Source organism: Musca autumnalis, unplaced genomic scaffold (assembly GCF_047663935.1).
Source record: "Musca autumnalis isolate F117 unplaced genomic scaffold, ASM4766393v1 scaffold_1, whole genome shotgun sequence".
Classification (NCBI taxonomy): Eukaryota; Metazoa; Arthropoda; class Insecta; order Diptera; family Muscidae; genus Musca; species Musca autumnalis.
In genome coordinates, this window is record NW_027411644.1 from 253,460,491 (window position 1) to 253,476,924 (window position 16,434).

Below are 16,434 nucleotides of genomic sequence, written 5' to 3' on the forward strand. Positions count from 1 at the left end.
CTTTACTTTAATTTTTCCCACAATTTTTGACGATCAAAACAAATACCAAAAAAGTCGATTTAGCAATCACGAATAAAAACTCCCAATGTATGTACCGCTATAACAGCCAACTACAATAAAATACAAATTTGTTTATTGTTTTCGGGTGCCGCAAGATGTTTAGAATAGGACGACATTAATTATTTCCATATAACATAAGGTCAGTTTTCGGACTTTTGCTCCGCTAGATTTGAATTTCGCCCACAGTGAGTCGGTCTGAAAATGTAGCTAAAACCGTCAAAATACCGTAAATCGGGGGGTACCGTTATATGGGGGCTATACCAAAACGTGGACCTATGTCCACATCTTCTAATATATAAGTTTATTAACACTTAAGAATCATAAATGTCAAATTATAGCTACATCGGTCTGATAATGTAGCTAAAAACGTCAAAATACCGTATATCGGGGGGTACCGTTATATGGGGGCTATACCAAAACGTGGACCTATGTCCACAACTTTTGTTATATAAGTTTACCCCTTCGTTGGACACCTATATTGTTTGTCACATTCGTAACACATGAGTCTGACCAGACCCATACAATTATTTATATTTTTTTAGTAAACTTAATTAACATTTTCATAAAAAAGTTGTAGAATATGTTTAAAGGGCACTAATCTTTAATAAGTAATCGTTATTTGTCAAAAAACATGGGGAAGAACTATAAGTTTAAATGATATTATTAAGTTAGTAAAACCGGACATATGTCTATGAAGTAAAAAATTCGTAGTTTTCTTGTCTCTATGCTCGAAAATCCCATTTATAATTCATTTTGAAGCACTATATTTTATTTTAGCATATTATTTAGAATGAAGAGTGTCTATTTTATAACTTTACAGCTTATTGCAGTGCAATAACGATGATATCAAGAGGTAAATAAAGGCATATATCCTAAGAATTTTCTTGTAATGCATATAGGGAATCCTATATTTGAACCAATCCAACCCACAAAAAGAGCAGAAAAGCTAAGTAATGGATTTTATTAGTCCAGTTATGTGTATTATTGTCTAGAATACAAGTGTAACCCTATTTGCAAGGGATTTTTTTAGGTTGTGGTACATTATTGATTTCAAACCTATATCCTGCCTTTTGATACCTTTTTATGTGCAATTTTGAACACATGGTACGGTGTAATGCGATAAATTTCGTAAAAGGGTATTCATTTTGTCAAATAATGTAGGAAAAAATCAAAATTTAAGAAAAATTTTGAAATTTTTCAATAAAAAATGGATGGGGTCTGGCCAGACTCATGTGTTACGAATGTGATATGTATGTCAAAAAATCCTTGTAGCTCCTTTTCTGGTGATCCTTTTGACTTAATTTTTCCTTCATTTGAAAGGTAAGAAAATTTTATGAACCTACCCGGAATCTCAGGTTCATAGCTTTATCGTAACGCAGTTTAAAATGCCAAATAAAATGAAAAAGGCCTGGCCAGACTCTGGTGTCCAACGGAGGGTTACTGATTTCTAAGAACCCTAAATGTCAAATTATAGCTAAATCGGTCTAAAAATGTAGCTAAAAACGTCAAAATACCGCAAATCGGGGGGTACCGTTATATGGGGGCTATACCAAAACGTGGACCTATGTCCACAAGTTTTGTTAAATAAGTTTATTGACACTTAAGAACCCTAAATGTCAAATTATAGCTAAATCGGTCTGAAAATGTATCTAAAAACGTCAAAATACCGTAAATCGGGTGGGCACCGTTATATGGGGGCTATACCAAAACGTGGACCTATGTCCACATCTTCTAATATATAAGTTTATTAACACTTAAGAATCATAAATGTCAAATTATAGCTACATCGGTCTGATAATGTAGCTAAAAACGTCAAAATACCGTATATCGGGGGGTACCGTTATATGGGGGCTATACCAAAACGTGGACCTATGTCCACAACTTTTGATATATAAGTTTATTGATACTTATGAACCCTAAATGTCAAATTATAGCTAAATCGGTCTAAAAATGTAGCTAAAAACGTCAAAATACCGCAAATCGGGGGGTGCCGTTATATGGGGGCTATACCAAAACGTGGACCTATGTCCACAAGTTGTGTTATATATGTTTATTGACACTTAAGAACCCTAAATGTCAAATTATAGCCAAATCGGTCTGAAAATGTAGCTAAAAACGTCAAAATACCGTAAATCGGGGGGTACCGTTATATGGGGGCTATACCAAAACGTGGACCGATATAGCCCATCATCGAACTTGACCTGCCTGCAAACAAAAGACGCATTTTCCCAAAATTTCAGCGTCCTATCTCCATTTTTGTGGATGCTAGAGTGATTACCACAGACGGACGGACGGACGGACGTGCTCAGATCGACTTAGAATTTTACCCTGATCAAGAATATATATACTTTATAGGGTCGCAAATGAGTATTTCAATGCGTTACAAACGGAAAAACAAACTTAATATACCCTCCATACTATGGTGGAGGGTATAAAATCTTCGAAAGATCTACGGACCAATTTGCGTTGACGGTGAATATCGACGTCGCATGAACCACGAACTGTATCTGCTTAAAGGACGTAACCGATTTGGTCCATACTTTGCACATCGTGAAATTTCTACCAGAATCGAATGAGGCTCCAATATGGACTCAATCAGTCCACTCCTTCTGTTACTTCCCACATCAAATTTCGGAAAAGTTCAGTTTAGGACCTGCTCTCGAATCACTTTGATTTTTGTTGTAGCAACTTGTATTTGCTGCCAATTTTTGTCGGCTCAAACACCCAAAATTTTTAAAACCCCCTAAATACATACGTTTTTTGGAAAAAAATTGTTTCAATATACACAGGCTGAGGGTATATCTCTGTCGGCTGATACTTTTTTACTTGTTCTGTTTTAAAAGCAGCAAATAACAGGAGGAAATCCCGCAATGACCCCAACAGCAAACGCACATGCAACTCTTAAGACAGGTCGTTGCAGTTTCAACACCTGGATGCATAGTTTTTGCAGATGAATTGCAGCTTCAAGGTAAAATCAAGGAAATAGTGGACTTTATGAATCGGCAAATAAGTGGAGGTTGGAGACTAGTATTCCTGTTGCACCAGTCTACAGACCTAGCTTGAGCCAGGCTCTAATGATTCGTACATACAATAAGGTGTGTGCATACATCCCGACGATTAATGGGTTATAGGCCTAACATTGCCCCGCTTTTGGAAGGTCATAACAGACTGGTGTTAGGGGACTTTAATGCACATCATGAGTTGTGGCATTCGGCCCTCGGTAATGACCAGAGGGATAAACGCTGGCTGAGAAGTTCGTAATACAAAACCCCGTGTCAAGTGGCCAGTCGTGTCATGTCTTAGACCATCTCCCTATAAATGTCTCCATCATCCCGATTTCATCGCCTCTAAACGCCGCACAGGTTTAGAGAGTTTTGCAATCAGCACTCCAAAGAACTGTGCAACCCTTCTGATGTTCGGTTAGCAGAAAGGGCGTTCCGCGACATCATCACAGCTGAAATCGATCTCTATAAACCTGTTGGTCGAATATCCGTTGTCGATGACAAACAGATCAAGCCATGTGATAGGCCTTTGATACTGTCAAGCACTCCACCCGCTGTTTGAGGACATAAAACAAATGACGGTTGAAAAATCAATTATATCTGTGAAGCTCTAATGTGGGATGATATCTACGAAAGTATTAAATATCTGCCTCTCCAGTATTCGACACCCTCTAGACGGCATTGAGATCGTGTGCTGATGATTGTACGATCATAGCGTCGATTATCTACCCTAATGTTGTTTGAGAAATGCTGAAATACTTTTTGATCCATCATATCACCCTTTTCCGTGCGAGGAATATGCAAACTAACTAATTCAAATTTGTAGAGGTCATATGAATAGAGACCTTAAAGGACACATTTAAGCAAAATACTGAAATATCATTTGGGCATTATTTTTATCAATTTAGAAAATTTTGTTTCCGTACCTATGATGTGCTCATGTCCATAGGAGAAAGTCCTTTCTGCTAATTCGCAACCGAATGCCTCCGATGGAAAGAGGTTTGAGGGAGATTTAAGATAATTTTAATATGAATTGAATTGATTCAGAAATAAAGTTTAAGTACCTAGGGGTATTTTGTGAAACCCGAGAAGTATGAATTTCCTTGAAGAAAGTAATATATCCTTGGAATCTGTATAAAAATGAGTACCTGTGGTAAAATTAAACCTCTCCACACGTGGTACTGTTCTATCTTCTATACTCTGTTCGAATTCAACAATAGTATTCTTCTCAACTTTTTGATATGAATAAATTCCATTCTGGGATGTTCTTAGTAATCAGTTTTTTGGGTACAATAAAATACCGAGCGGATTTTTAGCCGTAAGACGAACTAGAGTCATGTTTATAACGAACTACAACAGCACGTAAAGAACAGGTACACACGCTTTCGTGCTAAACATGTTCCACTGTCAAAAGATTGCTGGTTCATCCTCTGTTTATTATATTTTGCCGTTTTTAATTTTTTTCATTTTATGCTTTTACTTCATAATCTAAAAATTATGCATATGTTGCAAAAGTCTCATACACCACTTGTTTTTGCTATAAACAGAAAACAACATAAATAGTGAAAGCGTTTAAAAAAAATAATACACAAACAAAACTTACCTCTCCTTTAGCAACAACTGTCTTGGCCTTATTATTATTAACCGAAGAAGATTCAACTGTTGTTGCTGTGGTCGAATTTTTATCCAAATTTTTATCTCCAGTTGTTGTTGTTGTTGTTAGTGGCGTATATGTTAGGGCTAATAAAGGTGGTGAATTATTGGGCAAATTAATTCTATTCCAAAGAGTGCTGAGCAATGTTGAAACGCGTTTCCAAGTATTATAGGCTGGTTGCAATTTTATGTACATGTTCCCCACCAAAGGCAACTGATAAGTGTCTGTACATGGAGGACTCACTTTAGATGGTTGAATTTGAATATAAACAAATAATTAAATTGTTAAACAACCGCAAAAAACACGAACATCAACCAAAACACCTTTATGTTTTTATTTCGTTCTTCTTCACTTCTTTAACGGCAGCTATTGTTTTTATGGTTCTTTTCTTTTGCACACACAAAAGACCAACAACAAAATTTACTGACAACAAAAAACGCGAAGAAGAGTTAATAGCAGCATAAAAACATACGCACGAGAGACACACACAGAGAGTGGAAAACGGAAGAGAGGAAGGGAGACCACAAAGAAGCGTCAATTGTTTGGCTCTCTCTCTGCGAATGAAAAAACAACAACAATGAAAATTATCAAAACAATTTCACGTTGCAAAATTATTCAGCTTCGTTTATAGAAATAAACACGTCTTCGTAACACAATTTAATTTAAATTTATAAATTATGTTTACAGTTAATGAAAGATTAATTTAATTTATTAATTTAACAGGGAATTATGTACACAAATCGTATATTGTATATTTTCCGCAACAACTGTTTCTGGCGCCGGTTTTGAAGTTTGATTTTTTTAATTAGACCGGCAACTACAACCAACTTCACTCCAATCAGAATAAGGTTGCCACATGGTTAAAATCAAAATTTTATAAATTATGGACGATAAATTGTACGATTGGAAATTAATTGTGCAATAAATAAAATATAATGCCTGTTCCAGAATCTGCAATAACCAAGCAAACCAATCGTAACGAAATCGGAACAAAATTCGGACGCTACGCCCGATGTCGGATCCGAAATCGTAACTACTTCTTAACGAAAGTTGTATATCTTGCTTCCGAAATTGTTCACACGTGTCGAACATCCGACATTTGGTTTGCTGGGAATCTACTATTTTTACTACGATAAGTCCCAATTTACATTGGGCGAGTTTACTTGCGGCAATTGTCATTTTGTAGGAGAGAGAGGTGAGGCATATGGTAACCCTTTGCCTCTCAGCACCCTCTCTCACCTACAAACTGACAATTGCCGCAAGTAAACTCGCCTAATGTAAATTGGGACTAACAATTTTTCCTTTATGTTAGTCCATATTTACATTAGGCAATTTTCCTTGCGGCAATTGTCAGTTTGAGGAGAGAGAGGTGAGGCATATGGTAACCCTTTGCCTCTCAACACCCTCTCTCATCTACAACCTGACAATTGCCGCAAGGAAAATTGCCTAATGTAAATATGGACTTATGTTTTAGCAAATAAATGACGAAAAATCCCTAAAACCTGTTTTTCGTGCTAATGTAAAAAGCACATTAGGGCTTTTTCGTCATTTACTTGTTAAAACAGGCAACATTTTGCGTCATTTACCAAATTTATTATTTATATGTAAACAAATGACGGAAAAAGCAAATGTAAATAAACTTCATTTGTTTCTAGGATTTCGTAAAACCAAATCATATAATGTGCTATTCTGTCAAATCCATAGCTCAAACGTCAAATGAAATCCAGATGCGATTTCATTTGACGTTTGAGCTATGGAATTGACAGTTGAAATCGAGTGGATTTCGTAAAGACCGTGTTTAGACATTCAATCTGGAAAGAAAATTTTTCTTCTCAATTTCTTTTAAAATTTCCTTGTTGTTTAGACACGGAAATCATGTTTGTGTCAATTTTATAATTTTTCTTATTCTTCTTCACACTCATTTTCTCATTGCGCCGTTAAAAAACAATGCCAAGGCAAAATTGTAATGAAAAGTAAAAATGGACGTGAGTTATAAACAATTAATTATTTAAGGAACCCTTGAATTGCATTTTAATTTTGATATTTCCACTTATTTCGAATTGTTTTTGCTTAAAAAATAAGGTTTTTTTTTTCAATTGTCTCCACTGTTGTTTGTTTCTCGACAGAGAAAATAAAATGAAAGAAAATGCAAAAACAAATCTGCAGCCAACTTCAGGTTGTATACGAAGAAAAACGAAACAAAACAGATGGCCTGTTCCCGTACTTTATAAAGTGGTAAAACTCGTAAAAGTTGTAAAAGTCGCAAACGATTTTCATATAAATTTTGTGTACGGGAACGCAAAATGTGTAAAAGTGGTAAAAATTGTAAAAACTTTTTAGTTCTGGAACAGAGCTAGAATTTCCCAGTACAGAGGTGTGTGTACCCCATCTTATTCCTCTCTACTCCCTCGCCCATATACTCAATTTTCTTTCCCATCAACTTTCCCTGTATAAACATGGACTAAATGTAAACTTAGCACTAATCTAAAAAGGCTTTTACAGCCAGTTTCTGTATGACGAAAGAAGAAAGTGTGCGAATGAAACACGCCCGAACTTTAGTTTTCGAAATAATTTTACCTTTGTTTTTGCTTCAAAACAAAAAACAAATTTGAAAAGCACACAAGTTTTTGGACGTGTTTCTTTCGCACGCATTCTTCTTTCGACATACAGAAACAGGCTGTTAAAGTCCAATTTATATATGCACATTAAATGATTTCGTTTTACGAAATCCTAGAATCAAATGAAGTGCATTTACATCTGTTTTTTTGTGTCATTTGCTTACGCACACAATCGCACATACACACATATACAATAACACAAACACACGCACACAATATATTTATTCAGAAAAAATAGGAATTTCAACACAAATGTATCAAATAACTTAATTCCAAAAACAAAAACATAATTTTTGCAATTTGTTAACCATTTATTTTCACTTTTGTCATCGTTTGAGTATTTTTGTTTTTCTACAACACACACAAACAAACAAAGACTTCATAAAACAGTTGCATTTTTTGGTAGTTTATGACGAAATAGCAGGGTTGCGTATAATAGTAGGGTGTTTTCGTGAGTTGTTTAGAATAAATGACGTAGCTATCGTCATTTATTTTTGTATGGTAAATGACGCAAAATGTTGCCTGTTTTAGCAAATAAATGACGAAACAGCTCTAAATGACGAAAATGTTGCTAATGTAAATTGGACATAAGTCGAATTTACATATGCACATTAAATGATTTCGTTTTACGAAATCATAGAAACAAATGAAAGCTGTGTTCCTTTACTTACCTGAGGTTACCCTTTTTACCATTTGTTAACATTTTTAACCTGCAAAGCGTTCCTTACTTAACCCCGAAAAGTGGCAAAATTGGAAGGAATTTTTAAGAGAGTGAGAGAGGAGAGAAATCGAAAATGGATTTCTCTTCTACTACAGGCTACCAGCAAAATTTCTCCAGGTAAACAATGGCAGAACTGATTTTTCGACTTTTGTTTGACGATTATTTCACAATGAAGAAGAAAATCTACCATTTTCCGTTCTTTACTTTTCTGGTAAAAATGTTCATGAGAGAGCAATTTTGAGCAATATTGACACTTTTCTCTTTACTTTACTCTTTTAATGGTAAGGGTGGTAAAAGAGAAAAGTGTCAAAATTGCTCAAAATTGCTCTCTCATGAACATTTTTACCAGAAAAGTAAAGGAACGGAAAAATTGTAGATCTGGCAGCAATGTCAAAAAGAAACATTAAAAAAATCAATTTTCGTCTTTTATTTCACAGTTTATAATTTAGTTTTGCCAGCGTTCGACTTTTTCTTCTGTTTTTCGTCCGTTTTCTTTTTCATTGTGAAATAATCGTCAAACAAAAGTCGAAAAATCAGTTCTGCCATTTTTTACCTGCAGAAATTTTGCTGGTAGCCTGTGGTAGAAGAGAAAGCCATTTTCGATCTCTCTCCACTCTCACTCTCTTAAAAATTGCTTCCAGTTTTGCCACTTTTCGGGGTTAAGGAACGCTTTGTAGGTTAAAACTGGTAACAAATGGTAAAAATGGTAACCTCATGTAAGTAAAGGAACACAGCTAATAGTATGGTGTTTTCGTGCGTTGTTTAGAATAAATGACGCAGCTATCGTTATTTATTTTTTTTTATGGTAAATGACGCAAAATATAAATAAATGACGAAACAGCCCTAAAACCTGTTTTTCGTGCTAATGTAAAAAGCACATTAAGCAAGAATGCCATGCTTATTATGTGTCGGGGCCTTAAAGGTGTGAACAGAATGAAATACGCCGCTTTTTTCACGCTCAGTTTATTGTCAAAGATTAAAGGCCAAGTACTACCTAATTCAAATGCTGTATAATTAATTTGAATTAGGTAGTACTTTGCCTTAATCTTTTACATGAAACTGTGCGTGATAAAGCGACGTATTTCATTGTGTTTCTACCTTAAAGGCATCGACACATAAGAAGCATGGCATTCTTGCTAAAATCATATCTGATAAAAGACTAAAGACCACGTTCGACCTAATTCAAATGTGATTCTGAAATCTTTTTATTAGGTCGAATTATTTCCGTCGAACGGTCCGTTGTGTGACGCATTGCGCGTTGAAAACAACAACCACATGAAAAATGTGTAAGTGATGCCAAGATTGTTCTTGAAGTTTTCATGTGGTTCTTGTAACTCGAGGCTCAACGGACGTGTGTGCCAGGGCCTTAAGGCTTAACAGCCTGTTTTTGTAAAAAGTTTTTGCCTATTCGTTCGTCGATTTCATGAACGAAGACACAATTTGGTTTTCATAGCGGTTGACGTTTGTATTCGTGTGACAAAGAAATTAAAGCTTTTTATTTTCGTAATTTTTTTGGTTTTCGTAGCAAAATCAGACGAACAAATACGTCAAAAATAAACGAATGGAAAAGACCCATCGTTTTGAATGAAAATTAAATAATTTGAGTAATAAATGGCACAAAACACACGAAAACTGGAAGGGAATGCAATATATATTTATTTCCATAGAAGCACACGCGTATATGTACATACGTTTCTTCATATTAGGCCTGTTCGATAACTTTGCAAGTAAAAAGTATTTGCAAGTTCTTGCAACTACTTGCGAGTTCTTCTCAGTTCTCTTTTACTGAACAAGTTTGTTATCGAACAGCATTTTGTAAACATGTGTACAAATTTGTACAAACTTTTGAGTTATCGTACAGACCTATTATCACAATTATTTTTGGACAAATTTGATTAAATTTTTTTCTTATTTTTTGTTTATCATCTGTTTATCCGGATTGTCATCAAGTAGCACATATTACGTGCAGATGCCTATGCAAAAAAAAATAAAATATTTTCTGAAATAGACGAAAGCTTTTAGATAAAAACGAATGGTTCGTAAAATTTTACAAGAACCAAATTTTGAACGTATACGTTTTAGTACGAACGATTCGTGTGACATGCAAGCATTTTTACAAAAACAGGCTGTAAGGGAATCAATAGAAAAAATTTATGTCCCAATTTACATTAGGCGAGTTTACTTGCGGCAATTGTCAGTTTGTAGGTGAGAGAGGGTACTGAGAGGCAAAGGGTTACCATATGCCTCACCTCTCTCTCCTACAAAATGACAATTGCCGCAAGTAAACTCGCCCAATGTAAATTGGGACTAAATCAGGGGCTCAATTCTGTTTCTATGAAAATGTGAAATGAAAACTTTTATAAAGGAGAAAACTGTCAAATGAAAAAAATTATAAAGGAAATATTTTTCATTTCAAATTTTCATAGAACAGGAATCCAGGCCCAGATGTTTCCAGATGAATTATTATATTCCCACAATACCATTAGTCTGCCATCTATTGACAATTATCTAAAAACCGCTAAACCGGCAACACTGATATGTATAAGGGCGAAACCTATAGCTCTGCGTGTTGCGTGTGCGTTCAAAAATACAAAAACAAAATACATGTCTTTCAAATTGAAAACAATAACATGTATTTTGTTTTTGTATTTTTGAACGCACACGCAACACGCAGAGCTATAGGTTTCGGCCTAAAGTTCAAAAAAGCTTTTGACATATAAATGTGGCCATATTGCAAAAAATCCCGAATTACAGCATTGCCATTTCTGTGCGTTAATGCATTTTGGCGCAAATAGTTTAGTTTACCTCCGGTTTCCTTTCATGTAGTGCAACGTCGTCTATCGTTTTCTTGTTAAATAAATTAAATAAATGTTTTGGTAAATAAATTTAATTAGGATTTTTGATCATTGTGTTCCGGTTCCACGTGCGCGTATATGTATGTGTAAAAAAGTGTAAAACATCTAACTAAAATTATAACAAATTAGATTTTGTTTTGTCTGCCTTCTGTGTTTTTGTTCGTGTGTGTTTGTGTTTTGCTTGTCATAAAAATAGAAAACGAATAATAATTTGACGTCACATGTAAAAAAAATGTTTCAGCTAATTTGTGCAAAACTACATAATTTCATTAAAGGAAAATATTACACGTGCGACGTTAGCGAACGGGTGCGGGTGTGTAATGTTTGAATGTTATGTGCATATATTATTAAGTTATTCTTTGTTGGCGTTGTGTAAAGTGCAATACCCTAGGCAATTTTTCATAGTAAACAATTTTATTTGGCAAATGTAATATGACAAATTGAATGCATAACCTTTTGAATTCGAAGGGGAATGCTGTTGTGTTAGAAAATGAGGTAAGAGACTTTTTAAATATCAAACATTAATATTTCTGAGCTATCACAATTTTTATGTGTAATGCACGTGTTTGACTTGTTATGCCATGGGATTTGGGGTATATTAAGTTTGTTATTCTCTATATTTTATAATTCGGCGAACTGAATATTAAGAACCAATTATCGATATTTTTATACATATGCATATACCTTAGTAAACAGGGAGATGCAGTAAGTGGGTGCATTAAGGGATTTGCTGCGGTGTAGTCCATATGAGGGACTACATCTATGACTCTGGAGAACGTAGTTCCTACTGAGTTGTCGCAGTCCCACCAACAGCAACAACCACAGACGCAACAATCCCATTGCGGTACGGTTCTATATACCGGATTAACTCGGAAAATCTTCGAGTCTTCGTGTATTTTTTCAACATGGAAGCGGCAATTTATCCCAGAATGCCTGCTCCACGCTCGTTTGGTCCGTGCCGGGATATATATGAACCCAGGGCCAATATGGATCTGTGGACTTGATGAGTCGGAACAGCATGGTCGCCGTGATCCAGGAAACAAAGCTCACTGCCACCTATAGCTCGCAATGTTGCGATAGTAACAACGGAAGGAGGATTTGCCTTACTAATGCACCAGTCGTCCAGTACAGACCTATCTCGCTTGATGACCCATACATCGAATGTATGGGGGTATCAGTGAAGTTTGGTAGTGCTGAGGTAGATCTGCTTTATGAGTACATACCGCCGATGAATAGCTTTATAAGACCGATATTAGTTCGCTTTTAGAGGACAATGACCATCTGGTGCTAGGGGACTTTAATGCCAATGATGAACTTTGGCATTCCGTCCTAGGTAATGGCCGGAGGGTTACAGCGCTGGCCGACCAAATTGATAGCTCCACGTTTTGGTCGGCGAATGCAAATAGCTCGCCAGATATCACCATTGTGGCACCAGGTCTGATAAATGACGCTCAGACCACCTTCCCATCATCGTCTCCGTAAATCGACAACCCCACTTCATAACGCCGCACCGTGGTTCAGTATCGTTTTTTTTTCTAAAAAGCGGCCAAATTCCGTCCTTGCGGTTGCAGAGGAATTCAAGGTCAACGCAAAAAAATTGAGATTTTTTCATATTTTGTATCAAAATATGATCGTTTTTGAGTTGTTCACATGTTTGAGTACGAACGATACGTTTGAAAAATATTTTTTTTACAAAAACAGGCTCTTAGTTTATTTAAATCAAATTTACAACAACAATTACTGTATAGAATTCCAATCACAACATTTTTATAATTGTTTTGCTATTTTTCTTGTCCTCTCAACAAATGTCCTCTCAAAACAAATGATGTTTTGTGCATCCCAATAAATATACTATAAAAATACGAAAAATTAAAAAAATGTGGAAATTTATTTTTCATTTTTTTTAAATTTAATTTTTTTCCAAAATTTAAAAAAAAAATATCCCTTGGGTTTTCATAAAATTCGTATAAAAACTCATATATTAAAAAATGTCCATTTGTGTGAAAAAGCTGTAATTAACACATTTTTACCCATGTAGTTCCTGCGTCCGCAAGGACAATTCTGCAGGGTCAAAAAGGGTACCAATGGAATGCTATCGATGAGTAGCATCGGCTGAAACAATAAAACAATCGAAAAGTTCAGCTAGATTCCGAGTTTTTTTGACCATTTTGGAGGTAACCCTTAGTCAGGACGAGTATTCTAACTCCTGCGTCTGCAAGGACAATTCTGCAGGGTCAAAAGGGGTACCAGTGGAATGCTATTGATGAGTAGCATCGGCTGAAACAATAAAATTGTCTGAAAGATTAGGTAGTTTCCGAGTTATTTGACCATTTTGGAGGTAACCCTTAGTCAGGACGATTATTCTAACTCCTGCGTCTGCAAGGACAATTCTGCAGGGTCAAAAAGGGTAGCAATAGAATTCCATTGATGAGTAGCATCTACTGAAATAATAAAATTGTCTGAAAGTTCAGCTAGTTTCCAAGATATTTGACCATTTTGGGAGGTTACCCTTAGTCAGGACGATTATTCTAACTCCTGCGTCCGCAAGGATAATTCTACAGGGCCAAAAGAAGTACCAATGGAATGCTATTTATGAGTATCATCGGCTGAAACAATAAAACAGTCGAAAAGTTCAGCTAGTTTCCGAGTTATTTGACCATTTTGGAGGTAACCCTTAGTCAGGACGATTATTATAATCCGCAAGGACAATTCTGCAGGGTCAAAAAAGGTACCAATGGAAAGGTATTACTGAGTATCATCGGCTGAAACAATAAAACTGTCAAAAATTTCAGCCCAAAAGGTGACGAACTGAAATGATTGGAGGGAGCGCTATTTATCGAAACGAAATTACTCCCAAAAAAATAAGACCCACTTCCAAAATGGACTATATCGATCCATATCTTCAAGTACTTCCTCTGCAAAACTTTTGATCTTCAATCCAAATATATTTTTGTCGGCAAGTTCATACGTACAAAAAGGGCCACACAAAATCTGAAAACCTCCTAAATATGTAATTACCCAGGAAAATAAATTGGAAGTAGTGCAATGTAGACTAGTCCTTTCACGGCATGCTTTGATGCAGTTCAAACGGAGACGTGAAAGAGGCACTCCATTCCTTACATTTTAACCGCATTCGGATGCGATCCAATGAATGACATCCTTTCCACACATTTTAACAGCATCTGGTTGCAGTTCAATTGGAGTCGTGAAAAGGCACTCCAATTCCTTATATTTTAACAGCATTTGGATGCGATCCAACGATTGACATCCTTCTTACATTTAAATTGCATCCGGATGTAGTTCAAGGGAGTCGTGAAAAAGTCAAAACCCTTTTGGGTTGTTAACTATCCAAATCCAGAATATCCAGGTTTAGGTCTAGTCGGTATTGCCCAATTTTATGTATTTCGCTCAATTCGTAAAATTGTAAATATTGGTCAATGGTTTGGAAAGAAAAAAAAAAAAACGAAAAATATCGCCTCATATGAGCTGTTTTGAAGGGAGTATTATGAGTTGAGATATATGTACTACTCCTCCAATAAAAGGAATAATTTCTTACTTGTTGGATTTGCAATTACAATGTTTGAACAAAACAAATAAATTGTTGGAACAAAAATGACATTCTTGTTCCAACGAAGCATATTTTTTTTCGGCGTGAGTAATGCACGAGATTGCACTGTGGGGCCAAAGTCAGGGTTTTGACAAAATTACGTGCAGATGTTTATAATCGGCCTAGAAACGAATCTGCCAAATTTGGTTGATATCGGTTCATATATAGAGATAGATCTTATATATATGTTCGCCCGATTTCAAGTAATTGGTGGACCAAACACGCAAACTCAGTTCAATTTGATGAAATTTGGGAAATGTTACCGAAATCTGACTATAAATAAGTTTACCAAATTATATTGAAATCGGTTCAGAATTGGATATAGTTCCCATATATATATATATTTTCCCGATTTTAGGTATTTCGTGGACCAATCACGCTATGTTTGTCCAATTTTGATGAAATTTGGAATGTATGACGGAATTTGCACTAGAAAAAAAACCTTTCAACAAATATATATATTTACGAGAATACGCCCCGATACTGAAAGTTCTTCTCCAAAGAACACATGGACGATACCATAGACTACATCAAAACAAGTAAGAATGGCGTTAAGTTCGGTTACACCCTCCACCACAATTTGTATTGAAGTAAAATACAAGTGTATGAAGAAGACTTAATACTAAATTTCAGCAATTTCGGTAAAACTATGTGAGGCACCGTTCTATGGGGGCTATTTCAAAACGTCGATCTATACCGACAAATTTCTGACGGAAAGTTTTTAGACTCAAAGAAGACTAAATACCAAATTTCCTATATTTCCGTAAGAGAATGTGGCTAAACCTTAAAAAAATACCGAAAATCAAGAAGTACGCTTCTATGGGGATATAGGAAGACGTGGACCTATACTGATAATACTCTTCTGGAATATTTTATAAATCTTGGAAGACTAAATAACGAATTTCAGCCATTTCGGTGGGATATTGACGTCACAATCTTTAGTATTACGAAAATCGGGGGGTACCGTTCTAAGGGGGGCTATATCGAAACGTGGACCTATACCGACGAATTTTAATCGGAAATGGGGCAATATGAAAGCGTGGACCTGTACAGACAAATTTCTGGCGAACAGTTTTATATCACATTGAAGACTAAATACAAAATTTCAGCCATTTTGGTGGAATATTGAAGCCACAACCTTCAAAATACGGAAAATCGGGAGGTACCTTTCTATAGGGGCTATATGAAGGCGTGGTCCTACACCGACAAATGTAAAGGGGAAGTTTGAATACCCCCAACGAAGTCTAAATACCAAATTTCAGCCATTTCGGTGAAATATTGAGGCCACAACGTTCAAAATACCGAAAATCGGGAGGTACCGTTCTATGGGGCTATATGAAGGCATGGACCGATACCGACAAAGTTCTGGGGGAATGTTTTATACCTCTAACGTAGACTAAGTACCAAATTTCAGCCATTTCGGTGTGGTAATGAAGCTAAAACCTTCAAAATACCGAAAATCGGGAAATGTGAAGGAATATGGGGGCTATGTGAAGGCATGGACCGATACCGACAAAATACTGGGGGAAAGTTTTATACCCCTAAAGAAGACTACGTACCCAATTTCAGCCATTTTGGTAGGATAATGAAGCTGAAACCTTAAAAATACCGAAAATCAGGAGGTACAGTTCTATGGGGGCTATGTGAAGGCATGGACCGATACCGACAAAATTCTGTTTTATACCTCTAAAGAAGACTACGTACCCAATTTCAGCCATTTTGGTAGGATAATGAAGCTAAAACCATAAAAAAACCGAAAATCGGGAGGTACCGTTCTATGGGGGCTATATGAAGGCATGGACCGATACCGACAAAGTTCCGGGGGAAAGTTTTATACCTCTTAAGAAGACTACGTACCCAATTTCAGCCATTTTGGTATGATAATTCAGCTAAAATCTTAAAAATACCGAAAATCGG

General features: G+C 35.9%; 2 protein-coding genes across 5 annotated transcripts in view; one reads left to right on the forward strand and one right to left on the reverse strand.

The window, feature by feature from the left end:
* Window positions 1-5,156, reverse strand: part of Doa (CDC like kinase darkener of apricot) — a 470,031-nt gene extending 464,875 nt beyond the window's left edge. For both annotated transcript variants that reach the window (XM_073960763.1, XM_073960762.1), the window contains exon 1: window positions 4,666-5,156. In XM_073960763.1, coding sequence (XP_073816864.1) covers window positions 4,666-4,911 — 246 coding nt within the window. In that variant the 5' untranslated portion in view covers window positions 4,912-5,156. The remainder of the gene's footprint in view (window positions 1-4,665) is intronic.
* A 5,665-nt stretch (window positions 5,157-10,821) lies between these two features.
* Window positions 10,822-16,434, forward strand: part of LOC141389381 (uncharacterized) — a 540,923-nt gene continuing 535,310 nt past the window's right edge. Inside the window, exon 1 of one of the 3 annotated variants that reach the window (XM_073960812.1) lies at window positions 10,822-11,405. The gene's annotated coding sequence lies outside the window, so the exon portion shown is untranslated. The remainder of the gene's footprint in view (window positions 11,406-16,434) is intronic. The other 2 variants (XM_073960816.1, XM_073960814.1) reach the window with 2 other exon arrangements.